The 22,087-nt window shown below is 36.7% G+C and overlaps 1 protein-coding gene across 7 annotated transcripts in view; it reads left to right on the forward strand.

The window, feature by feature from the left end:
- Positions 1 to 21,887, forward strand: part of TASP1 (taspase 1) — an 80,655-nt gene extending 58,768 nt beyond the window's left edge. For 3 of the 7 annotated variants that reach the window (XM_053973855.1, XM_053973857.1, XM_053973856.1), the window contains exons 12-14: positions 6,768 to 6,878; positions 10,432 to 10,505; positions 20,388 to 21,887. In XM_053973855.1, coding sequence (XP_053829830.1) covers positions 6,768 to 6,878; positions 10,432 to 10,505; positions 20,388 to 20,483 — 281 coding nt within the window. In that variant the 3' untranslated portion in view covers positions 20,484 to 21,887. Of the gene's footprint in view, positions 1 to 5,429; positions 5,475 to 6,767; positions 6,879 to 10,431; positions 10,506 to 20,387 lie in introns of those variants that run through there. The other 4 variants (XR_008436357.1, XR_008436360.1, XR_008436359.1 and 1 more) reach the window with 3 other exon arrangements.
- The last annotated feature ends 200 nt before the right edge of the window (positions 21,888 to 22,087 follow it).

Genomic DNA, 22,087 nt, shown 5'->3' on the forward strand with positions numbered 1-22,087 from the left:
TGACTTTTCATAAGTAATGTGTTAGTTGATAGCACAGGATGTGTGGTATGGTGCAGAATTTCTTATTGTGAAACATCAGGATAAAATGGGGTAATAGATTCCTTGCTGATAGCATGGATGCTTCCCTTGCCTTCCTTAGAGCCCTGCTTTGTGGTCTTTCAAACTGTCACCAGAATTATAATGGACCAAGGCATTGGAAAAAACCCCAGCCTTTAACAAATCTGAGCTAGAATGTTTTATCAGAAGTCAAAATGTGTGTTACTTGTCTCAGAGGAATGAACAGCTGATTTTGGCAGTAGCCATCAGATTGGTGCTTCCTGTTTACAGGACTCTCTGAGTCTCTGCAGAGTCCTGGGAATCCTTCCAGCTAGGGAATGCCTGGCTTAGACAGTGAGTGCTGTTTAAACAGCAGGTGATGAACAAACTCATGTCAGATGTGCTTCTCTCATCCTTTATCAGAGCCAGCTTACTGTGGAGAATGCACAACTGATGGTTGAATCAGAAGTGAGAGAAATTAAATATAGACTTTTTGTAAATGGAATGGGCGCCATATCTTTAGTCAAAGAGCGCAGAAGGCTTGGTTCACAGTTAAAGAATGGTGTTCTGTAAACATAAGTACCTTCCAAGCAGAAGAACGGTGGATTTTGTTACTCATCATTCCTTTCAAATGCAGCCAAGTTTGTGTTTGTAGACTCTAATGTAGACTTAGAGTAAATATTTGTGTCATCTCATTGGCAGGAAATCTGGGCTTTTAACAATGGCAGCATTACTAATGGTACTTTAGAACTTCTTATGAAGTATTAGAAAATAATGAGCTGAAAGACATAGTTGGAATCTGATATTTGTTCTTTCCTTAGCAGAGATATGTTTCTCTATTCTTGCATTTTTAAACTGCGCTTCAGTTGAGCGAAGTCCGCAGAAAGGTAATAGCAAAAGAATAATGCTGACACTTCTAGAAAGTTAGTGTCAAAATCCTCTCTTCTGATCAGGACTTTGGACAGCTAGGAATCATAGAAAATGAATTTCCTGATAATTAGTTATGCTTGCTGGGGAGGAAAAAGCCTTGTACTTCAACAGTAAGAAGACTGTGACTGGCATTGCACAGTGTTATAGTTACTTTATAGGGCATTATAGTTTCCTTTGGTGCTGCACCACTCTAAGCTTTGTAGTATCCTTTGTGGTTTTCTAGCAGGGGAAACAAACTATGGAAGCATTATTATGCTTTTCCATTTCACAGAGAAAAAGATTTCTGAAAAGAATGAAGTGATCCTGAAGTTTCACAAACACAACGTGGTGATGTTCCACAAGGATTTGTATAGGTCCTCCCTATGCTTCTCCATGTCAAAAGCATTGGGAATTTATTGGTCTGTGGTATCCTCAGTTATTTAATTTCTTAAAATCTTACCCTTGAAGTTTTAAAGTGCAGGTGTTTTCTCTTGCAGCTTCTTTAAAGTTTCAATATAGATGTTGTAACTTAATGTATCATGAAATATAAAGACCACTGACTTGAGACAGCTTGTGCTTAAATGTTCACCAAATAATGGTGCATAAAATTAAAAGCAGGCTTCATTTAGTGCTTATTATATTTGGAGTTTAGTGGGATACATAGCAGAAGCAGAGTGGCAAACAGCTTCACTTCCACCACATTCTGTACACAAGCTGACAGTCCAGTGGCCAAGGTGATCTGTAGACTGTTGACCTGAAAAAGTCAGAGTTTCACTCTCACAGTGCACAAGAAGGTTTAGAATTGTCTAGTTGCCCTCTGTTAAAACAGGGGGATGCTGAAGCACTTAATTGGTTACACCACATCACAGTCAGTGTTCAGACCCAAGTTCTAATCCTTTGAAAGCTGACGTAAACAACGAAACTGGTAATGGTTTCTCTGCTATAGAAGAGTGTGAATGTAGAACATCTGATGAGCAGCTGGTTCATTCTTCAGCTGGGTAAGTGTAAATAAAACACTTCATTTACAGCTTTGTGTTGAATCTGTGCTAGAATGATTCTATGCAGTAACTACAAATGGGGAAAAAAGGCACAGGATCAGAAGTGAACAACTTCATTCCCATGATCTGGAGGAAACAATCTTCATCATGTGAGAGCTTTAATTTACAAGAGATGCTGAAGAAAAAGTGTTCTTCACTTATAACTGTAGCTCCTCCAGAGCAAGGCTGAATGTTGAGGCCATTTTTTGCTTTAGCACTTGTGAAATCTCTCAGTTCTGTCCCTGATCAGCAGCTGAACCTGGGTCGTCATGTTCAGCTCTGGCTGCTCTGCCAGAACTTCATGGGATCAGGGAATGTGGAGTAGCTGTGATGACCTGCTTGCTTGTTTTTGAGAGACCATTACTGCAGATTAATAACATACAAAATACATAAATAAAAATGTAGTAATGGTTTCTGTATGTCGCATATCAATAACAAAGTAGTTGAGCTTTGTCCTACCCCTTCTCTGCCGTGGCCAGTCAGTGCTAACATTATTAGTTAATGCTGCAGTTGGAGTTTCACTTTGGGTTTTTCATCCCACATTCCTCAGTGGTATGCCAGTGTAACTGGGAAAGGAACACTGAGCTTCATGAGACTTAAAATGATATTTAAAGCTCCAGGTTTTTGTAATTTTGTCATTAGCAAGCTATTAGATCAAAGATTTGTCCAGCAATTCTATTTTATTGCACTGGAAAACAATATTTTTGGGTAGTAGGCATGTTTTGGTTTTATTTTAACTAAATTTTGAATTTGTAGAGGAAAACCTGTCTTTCTGAAAAGTACAGAGAGAGAAAAAATGGTGTAGGAGGTGGGAGCCAGATCACTTTTTTCTTCTAATGAGAAACCATTCTGCCTTTAATATACATGGTAGTATTTTAGTTCCACTTTTTCTCCTCCTCTTGAAATACTAATTATAATACTAAAAAGAAAAAGGTCATTACCTATATTGTTATATTTTACAAAAGTCTGCTCTGTTATTCTTTTTCTCAATCGGTTGTCTGTAACAAAAATGAGTTTTAGAACTAAATTGATGAAATATGTTCCTAACCTTTGAATTCACAGTGTTGAGAACAGTCAAATTAATTGGTGGGTATGGTACATGGATTCTCTTTAAAAATAAAGTATAATACTGCTTTTGTACCATTATTTTTAGAGATTCAGTGATAGATGCATAGCATTCAGCTGTCTGGAATTTTACTTACCATAGACCTACTCATTTGCACTGTCTAGTTTATTAAAATATACTCTTTAGCATAATTGTAATCATCATCAGTAGGTCCACATATCTAGAAAGATCCTTGTTTAAAAAAGGTATTATATTTGAATCCCTCTTTTAACAGTTTTGAAAAATTGCTTTAATTGGAAAATAAATAACTTTTAAACAATATGCTTTTCAGCATGTATTTAATTTGGTTTAGGGTCTGATTTTTAAGAGCAGAGAAACAGCCTGAATTTACTGTAACATAGAATACTGTAATATTATTATTGAAGGCAATTAATTTTTGACACTTCTTAGAGGTTGATTCTCCACAATTTAGGCAGTGAATTGGAGACATACACTGTATTGTTGCTGATTTTGCACTGAGATGATTTAGCTGAACTTGCTGCTGAAGGCATCTGGGATGGGTGAGGGTGTAGTCACACAGTTTGCTCCTGATGTTTCTGGGAATGGCAGCCTTCAACAGAAATGGGGAAGCAGGGTGGCCCTTGGAAGTGGTGTGGGTGGGAAGATCCTGAATCTTTGCAAGTGACTGTGTCTTCATTTGCTGCTTGTGTTTGGAGATGGAAACAAGGGGTATGTACTTTTTCAGACTTTTCCCACCATTCCAGAATAATGCTCATTCTGCAGGTGATGATGAAGTGGTGTAGAAGATCAAAAGGGCAAGGAAAGCTATGTTTTTGTGTGTAGGAGAGATAATGTCTCCCATCATCCTTGCTTTGTTTGCATAACACAAATTTTTAAGACATTTGGTTCAATACTTCATTCAAATTACCTGCTAAAAGTCACTTTAAGTAATTTTATTCATCTCACACCAGTAGTACTGCTACAAAGTTAGTGCAGTGTGACCTGGTTTCATGTGGCATAACCAACATGAAGAAGAAGACTATTTCTTCTTAGTCTAAGGGTCCAATCTGTGTCATTCTTAAAGAAGTCAGTGTCTTGCCCATCTATTGTGTTTTATTGGTGCTGAAGTTAAGACTTTCTCACACTTTTATCAGGTGCAGTGTTATTAAATTAATCCTCTTCTGGAGTTTTCCAGTTGCAGTAGGGTGGCAGGTCTTCAAAGCCTGTGAGTTTTGTGGACTGGTAATAAAGCGTCTGTGGTGCATAATCGTTGAAGGAAGTAATTTGTTCAGAAAACAAATTGTGTACGTACTTAGGGCAATATATAATGGATACCATGTTTAATGGCAATAAATAAATGCTATTTATGCTGACAGAATTTCTTCTTCTCTGCTGACAGAGGTTGAGCATCTTTTTGGATGAAGTTGTAAGCTGAAGACTTTGTCTTATGTGCTTGAAGCTCAAATTTTAAATTACTTATTTAAACCCTTTTTCAAAAAAACACCTGCTTTGAGTGATTGTTTTTTTAATTCTGTGTTTCGCAGAAGGTGAATGTTTTGTTCTTGCAAAACATTTACTTCTGTAAAAATGGAAGTTTTTTGATGGAAATGCAGTGTTACGTGTTCTGCTGCAGAGTCTTTTCTAAGCCTTGTGAAATTTCAAAAGACCATATACAGGTTACTCAGATTACTGACAGTTTGATCAGTCATGATGGCATAATTGACAAAAATACTGGGAAAATTATGAAATATGTAATTAGCTTATTTACAGACTTCCCTTTCATCTATTTTTTTCAGAGTGTGAGAGAAACAAAATCCCTAAAATAAATTATTAAACTAATGGAAGCATTTCTAGAACAACACTTCAGTGGAACCAACTCTACAAACTACAATCAGTAGTTACTGTCTGGTGTATGTGCATTCATACAGTCCCAGTGTTTTACTGTGGCCTCGAATGTGCTGTCTGCTGTGAATACTGTTTGGTGGCTGTGTTCTGATGAAGTAGAAGATTTTTAGCCATTCTAATTAAAGAGATAATTAATATTTTTCACTAGAACCTTGGAAGAATCTTTCACAGCTCTTGAAAGGGAAGGAGAAACTGCTTATTAGAAAGAAACCAGAACTACTTCAGTCTCTTTGCAATGACTTTTTGCCTCAGCTTAGAGAGCTTAGACTTTTCACCGTGGCTTAGAGCCTAAATAATTTGTGCAGTTTAATGTAAGATTGGGTCTGCAGATCAAGTTCATTGTCTTTGAAGTGCCTGATTTTGACTTGGGTGGTAAAACTCTTCACAACTTTCCAAGCCTTGTGTTTCTGTTTTAACCAAACATATTTTCCTGTTTTATCTGCTACTTAATCATGGGCTGGATTCTTGTTTCACAGGGACTTGGTTGCAGTCAGTGAGTAATTCAGGAGGTGTATTACCAGGTATAACTAGTAATAGTTCTTTTACAAAGCAAGTGGCACTTTAAAGATAATAATCTGTTTGCATTACATCAAATATGATACTACTGTTTATTAAGCATGCTGCATTTATTATTTTCCTGCAATGTGGGCTTCTATTGCAGTCACCACCTTGTATCATTTTTCAAGGTGGCTGCTCTAGGTTTAGAGAAAACACGATAAAGCTTTTAGTTTTCCTTATGGTAATGCTCAAAGTTGGTTTTTATTGGGCTGTTTTGTTGTTATTTGCATTAAAGGAGTAATTTTAATCATACAAATAGCTGTGGGCAAGTTAAAGGAGGCTGATGAATAGAGCTGCTCTGAAGTTCTAGTGGCTGGCAAATTACAGTGTCTGTACACTAATTTATTTAAAAAAAAAAAGCATTGAAAAGAATTACAGTAAATGGCTGTTGCAATTGTATGTTCAGTTTTAAATGACAGTATAATGCATATATTTAACTAGGATGTCTATGAGCCTAAGTGCAAGAAGGCACCATTCTTGATTAATGTTCTTGATTAATTTTGTGGCTCAAGACATTTTAAATTGTATGTAAATTATACCATTGTTTCCACATTTAAAGCAACAGGAATCTTATTTCAAATTGCAGACCAGAGAAAAAAGGCTTGGTTCAGCTACCTTTAAAGCTTTTCCAGCTTTAAAGGAGCTTTTTTTTTTTTTTATAGGAGACTTTTTATCTTATGTCTAAAATTAACAACAGAGGAGCCACTGTAAAAAGGATGTGCTTAGGCTTTTCTGTTAGTATTCATCAAACAGCAAGGGAGACAGTGTAGCAGTTTGATGATGCCTCTGTACAAAGGGTTTTAAATTGGCAAAAATGAATAAACTGTAAAAATGACCCAAATTTGTCTGATTTTTAGATATGTCTTTATATAATCTGTAAAACAGAAAGAGATAAATATTGAGTCACAATTTTTTTTCAACTTGACGCTCCATTTTTTATTATATTTTCCTTGATCCATCCAAATTACATTTGAGGTTTGCACTCACAAATGTAATTTTAAATGTTTTTGTTTTATTCCATATAGCTCTTCAATTTTTGATTGCTGGTGAATTAGTAGATTAATGTTCTAGAAAATTATTCTTTTGAAACACTAGGAAAAAGAGAACTGATGCTTTTATAACGCACTGTTTGATCTGTCAGTCTTTTCAACCCTTAGTGACAAGATTAAAGGGAAAAGGCAGAAAGTCAAATTTAAAAGAAAATGCCCAAGAAACTATTCCTATTGCAAGTAAATCTCCCCAACACTTTTGCCCAGGTTCACCTTTTCTAGCCAATGAAGATGGTGTACTCGGAGGTGTGATAGTTCTCCGCTCCTGCAGGTGTTCAGCCGAGCCTGAATCCTCACAGGAAAAGCCAACTTTACTAGGTAAGGAATTCTTACTCATTTTTAATTCAGCTGGATGCTAACTCAAAATGAAGGGTGAAATGAAATCTCTGTGCATGCTTGAAAACCACAGAGAAAACAGAAAGGAATTGACTTTGAAAATAATAAAAATCTAGAAAGTGAAATAGGGAACAAAAAAGGCTAGTATCAACAGAACTCCAGAAAAGAGCATTCTTTCTGACTCATTATTTCTAAGCAGAATTGTCATTCAGAAGATTGTTTGGGATCCTTCTAAACCTATGGCATAGATATAATAGTTGCTTGTGGCAAGGTCGGATGTATTCCTCATAGGAAAATTTGCATTTATAGCTGGGAGTAATGCATGTAGCAGTTTACTGCTTCTCAGTAGCTTATTTGTGAAAAATGCTTTCTAAAAAGTTCTTTATTCCTTCTTTTTGCAGAAGAAAATGTGTGAATTTGGAGAATGCACTTAAAATTTGTAAGGAAAGTTGTTTATAGTTGTTTATTCTTGGTAATGCCCAAGAAAATCGGTTTAGATAAGTCACAGTTACTATTTGCATTTGCACCAAACAAGACTTTCTGCTGCTTCTACTGAAATCACCTGGACTTTGCCTCTACCAGTAACTGTCTGGTTCCAAAAGGGCTTTACATCCCTTCATCCCTATTTCTGTCCTGCAAACACAATCCCTCTCTTGCTGCTTTACGGCAGAAAAGTGTATTATGGAAAACTGTCATGTGGTTTGTGTGGGAGAAACAGATGGGAACTGAAGGCTGTAGACTATGAGCAGAACAGGGTGGAAATGCAACCCTGAGACAGTAAGGCCTCTCTTAGGGAAGGAATTTTGAATTGGGGGTATATGAATTACTTCAGGATGACGCTGGTGCCATCTCCCTTCCTGGTGCTCCTCAGATGTGCATATTTATTGGGTCACATTGACCTGTCTAATGTTACCAGAGTTAAAGTGTTTTTCCTTTGTCTAATACTCTGCTTTATTGTTATTTACCCAATTGTGACATTATCTAGTGCAACAGCATCCTGCAACATAAATTCTGTCCTTATAAAAAGAGTTAAGAAAATGAAAATACAAGTCTGGTTAAGTAAGAGCAAACAAGATCAACGTAACCTTCAATTCCTGAGATTTGGAAGTGAGAGAATTTTTTCTATTCATTTAATGCTTGTCATTTATATATGGATAGTAATCTTCTATTAATGAAGATTTGGCAGTTTTTCCTCAAAAATTAACTTATAAAATCCCCATATATTGTGCATCATAAGTAAAGACTATTTGTCCATTGATTTTTGGTTTTCTTTCCACTGAAATAACACTGGGATTAATTGTAACACAGTCCTTTTTCTGTGCCATGGAAATTTCCTACCTTATAATGAATGCAGAGATAATACACAATTAAACATATGTAGTATTTGTGTTGTTTGGACTGAAAATAAGTTGGTTAATACTGAAAAACTTTGTGTATAGAATAAAGAACTCTCATGTCTTTGTTACAGGAATCATCTTTATTTCTTACTTTTTAATGTTGAAAGAAATGGCAAGGAACTGACTTATCAAATGGTTGAAAATATACTTATCTGAAGATATTTCACATGTAATTTAGAATTTTCAGTATAGTTCACTACCTATAATGGCTAACAATAACTTAGGTTTGTGCTAGTACAGGCTACTTTTGGTAGTTTTCAAAGGCAAAGATATATTATTTTGAGGGTATTTGTTCTGGACTGTTTCTCAACTTCTCAAAATTAAAAGATGGGATTAAATTTATCTTTAAAAAAAATGCTTTCACTGACAGTGAAAAAGCATTTTGGGGTGCCACAGAGAGGTTGGGTGCCTCAAACACACATTGATTGTGCTGGATATGTTTCACTCTGTGAAAGCTTTTGATTCACCTTTGGTGGTATCAGTCATGAATCTGTTATGGGGGAGCAGAGAACACACCTCGATGAAGTTCATTTTTCTTTTATGATGGTATCTGCATATCTGTCAGAATCTTCAAGTCTTGCTGGGATCATCTAACATTTGATCTCCTTCTCTTGTTTAATTGCTATGCAAGGAGATGTGGTTCAAAGGATGTGTGCTCAGCAGGCTGTGACCTTCATCAGCCACGTTAAAGGAACGTGAGGGATAGGAATGAGTAAAGGTTTTAAACCCATCTAGTGATGCTTTTTTTTGCAGTATGTGAAAGTTACTCTCAAAAGAAATATGTGGAAATGTCTGTTCAAGGCATCTTGTGTAATTCATGTAAGGCACCTCCCATAATCCAGAGAAAGAATTTGTGCCTCAATGCATTTTTTAAGCCTTTTATAGAATTCTGTGAAATGCCTTAAATTCTGATCAGCTATTTTTTTTCTTTCCCCCCTTCCAAATTATGGACTTTATAAATACAAAGAAAAATTACCATGACAGAGAGCAGGAAGAAAACAGTGTGGAGTATAAAGCTCCACTGACAGAGAGCTGAATATATTAATAATGTGCTCTTTGTCTGAATTCTGTGTTGCAGCTGAGTAGGAGTGTGTTTGTGTACATAAAGATACCTGCATATGTATCAGGCAATTAAAGATTACTGGAACAGGCTGTTAAACAATTCATAAATCAGAGCACTTTCAGACTTCAGGACAGCACCTTACTGGATTAACAGGCATTAACAATACTTGTGAGCAGTGATTAATTTTCTTAATCATTATCACTGCAGGCATGGCAGTTGGTCTCTAACACTGATATCCTAAATTAGCTGTGAGTGCAGTACCAGAGAGCTGATATTGTATATCTGGTGCTGGAAATCCAGGTAATCAGATCTGGGAGTGCTTTGCTAGGAGTTTCTTCTTCATCTTTCTTTCTTCTCTTACCTTTAGTGCTCCTTGCACTCTCCACAAAGAAAAGGGGTGTTTGCATTTGCTGCTGTAATTCAGCGTACTTTTGAATTCAGGACTTCCTCTAATTTTGCCAGAAATCTTTCTTATTGTGCATGTTACTCTGTTTCCATCATACACCTCTCCTCCTTTTTATGCAGGATAATTTTGCTTTTACCAGATGTCTTTCCTGCCTGATCTATATCTTCAATTCCCATATTGCAGACATGACTATTTCTACATGTTTGCCTGTATCCCTGCTTGGGCAGCTAAGCCACAAATCCCCCTTTACCTGTTGATAGTAGGCCATCTGGCTTTATGCTGTTGCAGGGTGCTTTTGTCTGGGTTCAAGGCAGGCAAATACAAGTTCTGTCAGCTTTTACTGATGAGTGGAACAGGCCACTGCTTTAGAAGTTGGTCCAGTTTTTAACTGCAGTTGGCATTGATGTATGTCTCATCTTGGAGGCTCCATATCATCGAAGTAACATTCTTATGCTGGGTAATAGTTCTGCAGTATGTGACTGCGAATACTCAGGAAAATCTTGTTTGTTTGATAGCTGTTTCTTTTGAGATTTAATTGCTCTGGTAAGTAGTTTTTGTTCTTTGTTTTTTATCCTTGCTATATTTGTTCCTCAAGACACAGTCTTGTTAAATTGTGTCTTGTATTTTAAACCAAGGCCTTTTTGTAACTTCTTGAATTTTCATTTATAGTGGAATTTCTGTGGAGCCATACAACAGAGAGCATGTGTGTTGGATACATGTCTGCACAGGATGGCAAAGCTAAGGTAAGCCATGAGGAATAGGCTGTAATACAGTAGGATGACTGCAAAAGCTAAGGAGAATTTGAATTACTGATAATGAAATATATAAGAAATTTCTTTCTCTAAGAGAACAGAAGAACTAATGGTTGCATAAACAGTTCAATGTGTCAATTGATTAGGCATTTCTAATTTCTTTTTTTAATTGCAGCAGTTAACAACACTATACCAACATATGTTCCTTGTCAGGATAAGGTACCACAAACACGTGTCCATTCCCTCTGCTGACAGTATTTGGATTTGAATAACTATATTCATCTTGATTCAGTTATGCTGGTACCTTATTTCTCTGTGGGCGTGTCTTTCTTTGGATAAAGCAATTGCACCATCAAGGAAGATATAAAACAAACTTCAAACAAGTTCCTAGAATATCCTCTGTAATACATAATTTCAGTTCCTTGGGGCCTTATAATTGATTTTTAAGGAGAGAAATATTACATTAAATTTGAATTTAACAGTGAAAACTGGAAAATTCTGTTACATCATGATCAAGGAGTAGGGATTAACCAAATGGATGAGCCATCCATTCTTAGGAAAAGAGCATGGAAGGGAGAAAAAGGAAGGTACTGTAGAGTAGCAACTGGAGCATTTAGGAGAGATGTTTGGAGAACAGGAATGATCATGGGAGAAGCTGCAAGCAGAGATCATAATGGTTTCTGTAGACATTAATGCAAAGGGCGAATGTGACCAAGGTAATACAAGAATATACAAAAGAAGAAAATCAGATATTTTACATAGCAGAACTGGTATAACACTCTGTTTCAAGCACTGGAATGGATGAGTTCATCTTCAAGATGTAAAATGTGCAGGAAAAAAAAGACAAGAATGCCCCAGAAAGACAAGGAAGATAACAAGCAGGCGATGAAGGAAGTGCTAGTAGAGGTATAAGTGAAGTATTTGCTTCACTTTTGATTAACTTAGGTACAATTCTTTCCAGATAGCTCTACATGGAAGAGAGTGTGGTTTTATTTCTTTTCTTAATATTTGTTTCAGATTTAGTTGAAAAAAAAGTCCAAACTGAAGTTAAAAGCTCAAATTGAACTGAGTGAAACTAAAGCAAGTTCAGCCACAGATGTTCTAGTATTTGCTAGTTAGCTTTAAAATTGTTGCCTTGTGTTTGCAGTGAAAGAATAACTGAGAATAAAGGATGTTTCCAATGTGCACACCTGTCTCTGACTTACACTGTGAAGCTCCAAATGTTATTGTTTCTTCCTGGCAGTGTCTAATTAATAAATAAATGCTAAATATGAAATCTGTCTGGTAATGCGTATTAACATGACAGTGCCATGCCCAGAGTTGCTTTCCTACTCACAGTTGCAACATTTGACATCTGGTGTGCATTGTTTTCATACTGCTGGTAAATTCTCCAGCTGGTAATCCTGATTGTGCTGACAGACACAGCTGCTCTTCTTGGATCACTTTTAAATTATGTTTTTGACCTTCACTGAAGAGTTAATCCCCCTCCCTTTCTTCCTTCTTTGAGTCTGTGGCCACAAATGCTTTCCAGAGAAAAACCACAAACGCTTTTGCTGCTGACTTCTATTGATCAAAAAAAGTCCTCTGTCATAAAAGCTGGAATTTTGTTCTGCTACAACTAGGACTAAGTTATAGATGGAAAACTGGGCTTGAAATAGAACACAATGTATTGCAAGTGAAAAAAAAATCTCTGTTCTTTAATAGAGTGACTGTTTTGCTACAGTTAATTTTTGAGTGCTTGCCATGAAAGAATAATGGGATGAGAGTTCATAAAAGTATAAAATATCACTTGTTTATGAGGACCATAGCAAAATGATTAGGCAGCAGCTTGTAAGGAAACATTTGTTTTCCTGTTTTTCTAGGGTGGTAAAGACCTTCAGTCTAGGACTTGAGTTTTGTTCTTAAATGGAAGGGTTGTCATAGTGCCTGGTTTTGAACTGGTTAATTTTTTACTAGATTAATATTAGAATCATGAAAAGGGGTACATATTAAAGAGAAAAGAAGCCTGCTTTTCTATCTTAGTGTGATTCTTTGGGTATGGGAGGTTAATGCAATTCATAATAGGAACTAGCAAATGGTGGTTCTGAACACCAGATGGAAACTGGAGGTACAGGATGTCTTTCTTACAAGGCAAACACAGGGTAGATATGCAGCTCACCTGCAGACACTGGTGTGCTCAAGACATAGAGACAACCAGTTATCTGTCAGCAACTGCTTAAAAGAGGACTGGGTCAGGAAAGTGGAATCAGTGACTTGAAGTGGTTTGTACACTGTGACCTGCTGGTGCTTCTGCCTTCTGGCAGCATGAGCTCTCCAAGCCCTGGTTTGGAAGTATCCTTGCACCAGGGGTTTGTTTGCTCCCAGTTTAGGCAAGACTGGGTTCTGCAGCTGGCCACTTCAGATCAGACTGCCTTATTGTTAGTTCACCAGCACCAAATGGCTGAGCCTGCAAGAACTGTGCACTAATAGTGGTCTGATTTGAAGCATACTTTCTGGAAAGGTGTCCAGTTTTGGTTTTGTTTTTTGGTTTTTTTTTTTTTTTTTTTTTTTTTTTTTTTTTTTGTAAAACCAGTTGCCTGGAAAAGTCACCATTTTCTGTTAAAGTGTTTAGTTGAATGTTGCTTTAAAAGTCCTGCATAGCCTTGCCAGATGGACTAAGTTCACACCTTATTGCTGACACGTTCATCTCTGTTTGTGTGTCCTATCAGCTCTTTCCGGATGCTGGAACTATTTCAGTTCCTCCACTGCTCGTAACTCTGGGAGTGTCGTCTCCAGCACCTGCACAGTGGATGTTCAAGTGGCTTCCCTCAGATTCTTACACCACAAACAGCTAATCAAGGCTGATTTTAGCTGGTTCAACTGTGCTTTTCTTTTTTTTCTTGTCATCCTTCTCAACACAAGCAGCTTCATTATCACTTGGTGCCAGCGTTTGTCACAAATTGGATGTGGAAGGACACAATCTTTTCATCTCAGCATTTTGGCTCTTTCCTATACTTCTTGAACTAACCTGTACCACCTGGTGCTGCAGCTAATCCAGGCTGGTGCTTGGGAGCCTCAGTTATCATGAGCTTAAGAGGCAGACACCCTCTGGTTTAGGAGTTTCTGGAGCCAAACCTTCCTGAGTCAATACTGTGACAGATTGTTTTAACATCGGCCCTGTCCTTTGGAAGATGAATGGGCTTCCCAAGGTCTCTTGAAGCAGAGGTCTTGCACTGTCACCTCTGTGATGGTAGAATTGTCACAGTAGCTGATGCTCAACTCTTTCTATCCATTCAGGAGGCTGTTGGAATATTCTGGGCTGCAGTGGAAGTTTCTGGCTGCAGCTGTGAGAATACATAGAAGCAGATAGAAAATACTAGTTTGTGAATTCCCTCTGTATTCACACAGCTCCTTCTGTAGCCATAACTGCTGCATCCACAAAGGTATTGACTTCTAGATTGAAGGACTGGGGGATTAAATAACTGCATGAACTGAGGAGATTTTTTTTTTTTTGTTATTGACTCATTAATTACTTGATGTGAATTTAAGCAATTATTTCTTTTTCCAGCCCAAATTTTCTTCTCTTTCTGAGATACTAGTTGGTCTTCAGAACAACCTTCCAGATGCTTGGGTTTCTTTATGGATCCATAATAGATCTAACAACTGTTCATAGCATCAGCTAAGAAGGTCACCCTGTTACTGGGGCTCTGACTTCTTTAGCATTACTCCAGCAGAGTTCAGTTATCATTTCCTATTTTCATGAACTGATCGGGTTATGTTCTGTTCACCCATAATGTGATTTTAGATTAAAATGAGGAATGGGAAGGAAGGGTGTTAATGGTTAGGTTGCACAAGTTAATTGACTCTTCTTGGTTACAAAGACTTCATATCTTCTTGTTCCATGTCTGCTTACTCAATGGAGGATGCTTCAAAGGAAAATAAATTCTTCAGTCTCAAATGAGAGTGCAGTGTATGCCTGCAATGCGAGTTCTCATACCAACAACATCTCTTGAAGGTTCTGGCTATGGGTAGGCAGCCTTTCCTTGATTTAATGTTGTGTATCTGTGCATAGTCAGACAGGAGCCCTTTTATCTCAGGTAGGGTCTGCAGAGTATTTGTTTACTCAAGTCCTGCATTATTCTGCATGCAGAAAGTGTTAGTGGCTGAGATACTTACTTTTTCCTGAATCTGACCAGTGTATTGTCATGGTGATTGAGAGTAGTTGCTGGTGGCTGATGATTTTGCTTGAAGATAGGTAATGCCTCACTTTGTTTTCAATAGTATTTGAAGTCAAAGTCCTTTTTTCCCAGTGCAAGATTCAGTCTTAATACCAGCAAAAATGCAGTTTTGGTAATTTATTTTTTGTAAGTATTTGAAATAATTTATCAGCTCACTATGTTTCTTAGTATTTATAAATCTGCTATATGATCTCTGTAAATGTTGTAAACTTTGGCATTTACTGTAAATGTTGCAATATTTTTGAGTAGTAGTTCAGACTCATAGGTTTTAGTTCTTCTAACAGCTGGATGACTTAGATGGCAAATTTAAAAAGCCCAGTTGCAGTATTGAATATAATCCAATTCAGTTGCCAGTTTGAATCTCTTTTTGGCAGCTATTCAGTTATTATAACATGAACTGGTAAGCTTTATGTTATGGCAGGTTTTAATAATGCAAAGCTGCATAAGCCATTCTTTCCATTCTCAAATGAACCAAATTCACATTGCTTTGCAAGACGTAGTACAGCATTAGTGGAGAGTGTTGCATATTGCTGTGTTTGAAAACATCCACCAGCAGCAACTGCTGTCCACACCAAACGCTGTGGTTGCAATGTTCAAAAAGAACCTTTTATCTTTGACAGTTAATTTCATCTGCCAGTATGAGCAAACATAAACATGGTGGACAGAGAGACCATCTCCAGTTCACTTTTTCTGTGGAGATGTAAGCTGTCATCATCAGATTTATTTGCCTTTACAGATGTTGTAAAATTTAGCAGAAGTCCTTCCCTTTGTGTTTGAAGTGATACATTTGACAAACACTGATTGTAGTGATTGTTGTTGGTTTTCTGAGGATGAGCTTCTGTATTTGACTTTGTGAGTGAAAGGTCTCTGAAAGACCTTTGTCAAGAAAAGGGCAGTTTTCCAGTGCTCACTGGGTGAAGAAACACATCTTGGAAGAATCTTAATTCTAATTTGAAAATTATTGGAAAAATTTACTAAGCCTGTTTAGTGAGCAGAAATACGAAGTCAAATAATTCAGTCATTCATTTCAGACTACAGAGACAGTCTTTTAACTTCCTGAGACAGGAGAAGTATATGTCACTGTTCTACTTATTTTCTTTAATCTTCACGCTTGTCTGGAGACTGGAGAATCAGTCAGAAATTTTCATTTGAAAACTATTCCTTGCATACAGTGGACCATCTAGTTCTCTTGTAAAAATAAGTTTTTTCTATTTGTTGGAAATAACCTTCAGTGCTAAGATACTGGTTAAAATGTTTGGCTCATAGACCTTCATGGAAGTTAACTGGCTCTGATATGAGAAGATAAGTTCACTTTTTCGGTTGGATTCTTGCATAAAGCTATTAGTTCTGGAACTCTCCCTGGATTTGGCTGACAGAGTGGAGTAGGGAAGATGGGACTGTGTGTGCAGGTATGAAAATATAAATGCAATAACCTTAGCACCTGCAATTCACAATGATACAAATCACATTTGAAGATTCATGACAAGGTTTTACAATACCTCTATAAAACCCTGGGATGCTGAGCTGATTAGGTGACTGGCTGGTATGTTGGTATATGTCTTTAGGCTGTCTTGATACAGGTATGAGTAATTTAATTAGATACATAAATAGTTTATAGTAATATACTTACCCACAGAATGAATTTGAGCTTGGAAAACTGTTAACTTCCTAAGTAACCTGTATGTAAAATCATTATTTGCAGTGCACTGAGACCAGAAGTACCCCATCACTGTGTTTTTCTGTTGTTTCCCGACAAGGACAATATTCTGGAGCCTCTCTTTCTATTTTTCCCCTTTTTTTTTTTTTTTTTTTTTCTTTGCTAAGGTTTCACCAAACAAGATGCACATGGCATTTTCCCATAACAGCAGTTGCCAGTATTTAGTGGGGCACCTTCTCCTGCCATACTACAGGTGTGCATACAAACCACGGTGGAGGAGAGATTACCAGGAGACAGAGCAGCAGAATTGCTGCCAAAATGGGCTCTTACTGCTTAGAAAATAAATTCAGAATGTGTGGTCAGATGGTTCTGATGGTGGAAGTGTGTACCCAGCTAGAAGGCTCCAAATTCCTAAAGAATATGTGAGTTTGGTGCTACTCTTTTTTTCAGGGAGCAAAGCTGTCGAAAGCAATTTCCTTAAGGATATGGTATCTTTGGTCTTTCATTATATTTCATCTCTATAGTGTAATGAATGGAAAAAGTTTATTTTATAAATTATTCTGTCTAAAGCATATCCTGAGTGTGTAATAAGAGTGCTAAACACATGAAGTACTCCCTAGATTTGCTTAAGAACTGAATGTGCTGCCATCTGGTAGTTGTACTCTGTCCTCTTGGCAGTGTTTGATGGATTTCAGCTTTCTCATGCAGCACTGAATTGGCTGAAATTTTATATATTCATTTTACATTGTATTTATGCTTTTAATGAAAGAAAAATTCTCTAAGTTGTTGTGACAGGCTGATACTTTTATGTGAAATAGTTCTTTAGAAGAAAATACTTTTCATATTCCTTGGTCTTTAAGGTTGGTTCAGGATCCTTGTCTATGAGACATGAAGTAATAAAAGTCAAAAAGATGAAACCATATATTGTTCCTGTAGTAGTTGTATTCCATGTATTCCAGAAAGAGCTATTAGTTTGTAAATAGTAGGGAACTTTGCAGTGTGTGTCAGAAAGCACTGGGAGAGAGTAACCTTGCAGTGTCTGCAGCACTGTGGTGCTGGGGGGGATCGGTAGTTCCATGATGTTGGTTTGGTTAGGAGGGAAAGAGGGAAACACTGTGTGTTTGGATGTCAGGAACACAGAGCAAGAATCAGCATTGAAAGGTTGGTTAGTTGAGCTTTATAGAGGGGTAGGAAGCAAAAGATCAAATGTTTCTTCCAGCATTTACCTTTTCTCCTGTGGAACTGTGGGCAAGAGGTTACTCTTCTAAGCTGCAGCAAAAATCTGCAGCTGACTGCAGCAAAAAAATCTGCAGCAAAAATCTGGTGACTGACTGGTGTCCTGGATGTTGATGTCCCAGATCTCCTACTGGACCCTCACCAACCTTGCTTTTCTCTGGGAAGGCAAAGCAAATCAGAATATTTTTGGGACAGTAAAGTGCCTATATATGAAGCTGAAGATATGGATAACTCATCGTTCTTAATCTACCATTCTTTGACATACACTTTCCTCAAAGAGAGGCTTCTGTGGAGTTGAATGGAGGATTAACTCAGAAAAAATATTTGTTTTCCTTTTTTTTTCTGGTCCCAGGCACAATTTCTTCCAGGTGTAGGTTCATTCATTCATGTGGCACACTAATTGAGTTCAATTAAAACCTTTCCAGTGTTCTTCTTTTTTGTTTGCTTTTTTATTTTTAAGTTTCTAGAATCTAAACCTAATTGACTATACAATCTGGACTTAATGTAAAATATGATGTTGGGATATGAAAATGTAGTGAACTTTACAAATAAGTTCTGTGGTTCATTTAAAAATATTCAGCGTTCTTTGATGTTTCTTTTTATTTACTGGAGCTTGTTCTTATGGTTAAGAACAAGGGACATATAAATGTAAGAATTCATTTGGGAGTTTTCTTCAGTTGTCTTGACATGACTGTTACCCTTTCAAATTACTTATTAAGTAAGATCTTAAACATTATCATCTTAGATCTGTCTCATTTTTGTTCTGCACAAGGCAGCCGTTGGTAAAAGTAATGAAAAGTAGTCAGTGTAAACCAGATCTGTATTTACTCCATCATAGAAAGTATGCAAATAAACAGGACATAAGTAAAGGCTTTAAGAAATGCTTTGTTATATGTGGTTTCAGTGTTTCTGTAAATGGGAACCTTCAGGTGCTGGTGTATAGTGGTTTGGGGGTCTTGTGTATGGGGAATGTGTTCCTCCTGACATAGGAAATGAGGTTTTCTATAGGAAATGTGTTTTAGTGGCTATTTAAACATAGATACTTGCTAATGTATTAATAGATAGTGACTACCTGCTTATCCCCTCTTGTACATTTTCCTCCCCTTGCTCAAAAACTTATTAGGATTAACTTACTGGTTTGCTCTGATTGCAGTACCTCGCTGAACAACAAATGGCATTCTTCCTCTCAGGAAACAAATTTGCTACCATGCCCATCAAACAGTGCTGCTTTTATACTGTCATCCTTTTCATTTAGAAATTTTTACAGACCTGGAAAAATATCATGGATCTGTCAGTCATGGAACAAAAAATACCTGTCTTCCACTTGATTTTGTTCCTTTTTTTAATTTATGAAATGACATGCACAGAAAAATTGTCAGTTACATTTTGAGGGAAACTGTAAAAGATTTGAACAGATTATTTTCTTCTTGGAGTTGTAAATCACAATTGTAACTGAAATTGTTCTGAAAGTAGGAACTTGTTCATATATCAAACAGGAAAGCCAGAGGTCAAAGTTTTAGCAATAAAATGAAAACATTTAAATGTTTTAAATTTAATCTTATTCTGTGATTTAACTGAAAACGAGACCACCTAAGTGCAGGCAGCAGGATACCCCCCTTATCAAGAAAGGAGTTAAGCTGCTCAAGACACAAAATGTTTTTTCAATGTGACAAACTGAGTTTAGAGTCTCAAATCACTTTCTGCTCAATTGAAGCAGATTTTTCTTACTGAACTTTTACATTGTACATTTTGTGACAACCCATTACCTCATTGCAAGTTATACATTTTGCAACTATTAAATCTTCTAAATGGGATAATGTATGTACAAACAAATATGTTGTGGGCTGCACTTACAGGAAACTGTAGTTTCTAAATGCCAGCAACGTTATGTTGTGAACTTTATACCATAGTAGGAATCATTTCTAGTTCCTAATTTAATAGAACATGATCAGTTTTCACAGTGTAAAAATCATGTGCAAAGGGGGATAAAAAGTCATTACTCTTAACAGTAAGTCAAATTATCTTTTCATAAGCAGATGCTTTTGCCCGTCAGTAATAAAACATACCCCAGTATATAAAGGATCATTAACAGATTTTTAGGATCACTGAGTTAAAATTCAGCTATAAAATGGAGTTCTGTGTACACAGACAAATGTACCCACTTCCTGGCTGAAATATTCCAATACCTTCTCAAAGGCTTTTAAAATTTTCTGTGGAAAAGATGCCTATTGGCTTACACACAATTGTTTTTTGGGTTGATTTATTTGGTAGCTGGCAACAGGAAGTCTTTGAGTTTTTTAGGTGGATGTGTAGGTATTTCTTGCAGAGCAATTTCTTATTTGCATCCTGATCACTGCAGTTGCCTTATCCTCTGAAGTGTTAGTTTGTCTGAGGTTTCTCGAAGGTATATTTCTGTATGCAGTAGTAAAGACTTCTGACTCGCCCTAAGAAATAGACCTATAAACCATTAAATGCCAGAAGTATTTTCTTTTGTCTTCACTCTGGATATTTCTTTCTACTTTCAGTGCATTGATTCATCCAATTTGCCTTTTCTATGCATCTGTCGTGGTCTTTCTCTTCATGTGTTAAACATTAATGCAAACAAAATAGAAAAAGAATCTCAGTTGCTTTTCAAGTTGCTTTGTAGTTTGTCCTTAGACTTCAGTGAGGGAACAGCTTAATTGTTCAATACTTACAAACTTACTTTGTCCTGCATAATTTTGCCTTTCCACAGTCCATAATATTCTCTTGACTTTTCCACAGACTCACATTTCAAGACTTCCTCCTGGAGCTGTGGCTGGACAGTCCGTGGCAATAGAAGGAGGAGTTTGCAGACTGGAGAGTCCAGAAAGCAGCTGATTCTTGACTTCATTGCAGAGAATGTGAATGACTCTTTGTACAATAAGGGTTTTTTTGTGTTTTAACAGATGTTGGAAATTCTGCTTTTGTTTTATATTCCGTATTGCAACCATGTGCACCACAACTTGAGACAAGTGCTGCTGTAGTTTATGTTCTCACTGTGTGAATGGGGGTTATGTGCATGTTCATTTGTCCCATGGGATATATAGGAAACTCCCCAGATAAATAGGAACACTCCCCAGTTGCGCAAAGATCATGTATGATTAATGATTTCATTTTTCTGTGTTGAAAGATAACCAAAAGTTAAGAAAAAATAATTTAAAGATATGGTCACAATTGTCATTCATATTCTAAATTTAAAAGTAACAGGCCTTTGAAGTGGCTTTATAATTATGCAAAAAATGATTATGGTTTCTAAGTTTCTTAGTGGTTTAAGGAAATCCAGAGGTGATTTAAACATGAGTTGTTTTTTTTCCTCTCCAGTAAGGAGGATTTTTTTATTTTGTTCAAAGAATGGTTTCAGTGAAACAAACTAGAGCAAAATTAAGGCTCAAATTGTTTTTGAATAGTCTTATAGGTCATATCTGTGTTCCCAAACCAAGATGTTAATAGCTCAAAGCTGTATGTATTGCAAAAAGCTATATGAAGATAACGTATCGTTACGCAGTCTTTATGTATAATGGAATATTACACTGTAAATAAGAAAACAAAGTTTATGGAAAGATTCGATATTATTCTTCACTTCTGCTTTAAATCTATTTTTAAGAGAGGTACAGAAATGAACATATTACTGGATGCGAAGTGCAATGTGTATCAAGTGGCTGGTGGGAGGTCTGATACTGAGCTTTCGTGTTGGTAAAGCAACTTCCTCATGTCCAGCCGCAGCATGGGTATTTATATAACTGTGTGTAATATGTATGTACTGTGCATAAATTTACTGTAACTCTTTTTGATACCTTGAACAAACCTGCAATGTAAAACAATGTAATCCTTGTCTGCCTCATGAAGCATTGGCAGCTGAACTGTCATTTGTCACCAGTTTGGCTATGTGAGCCAGGTTGCCCAAGTCCTAAAAGTGAGTTCTGATGTAAAACCTTCCACTCAGTCCTTTTTCCTTCTCAGCACTGGCAGCAATAGAAGACTTTTGTAATTGATTCATTGTCCTGATAAGTATGCCAAAGAAAAACTAAAATAGTTCATCCTTTTCCCTGGTGGATATTTGATAATTCTGTTTTCAGAAATAGTGGATGAATAGATATTCAGACTGTATTCGCTTAATCAGGCATTGTACTTGCCTGTTTTGTAATATTGTGCCTGCCTATAACAGACATACTTGACTGATTAAATGGTTATATTGATTGTAGTACCAATCTTTCATGGAAAAGAATAAAATTTTTTTTAATAGCCTGAGTTAATTTTCACTATTATACTACAGCATACATTGAGATACTGTCATCTGTGTATGGTTTTTTAATTGTGACCTCAGTGTAGCCCTACAGTTGAAGTTATTTCAATACAGTTCTGTAAGTAATATAAAACAGCAGCTTTCCAGATTGCACAACAACAACGTGGAATGTGCCTGTCTTGAAATAGTTTGTGCTGAA

Source organism: Vidua macroura, chromosome 3 (genome assembly GCF_024509145.1).
Source record: "Vidua macroura isolate BioBank_ID:100142 chromosome 3, ASM2450914v1, whole genome shotgun sequence".
Taxonomy (NCBI): Eukaryota; Metazoa; Chordata; class Aves; order Passeriformes; family Viduidae; genus Vidua; species Vidua macroura.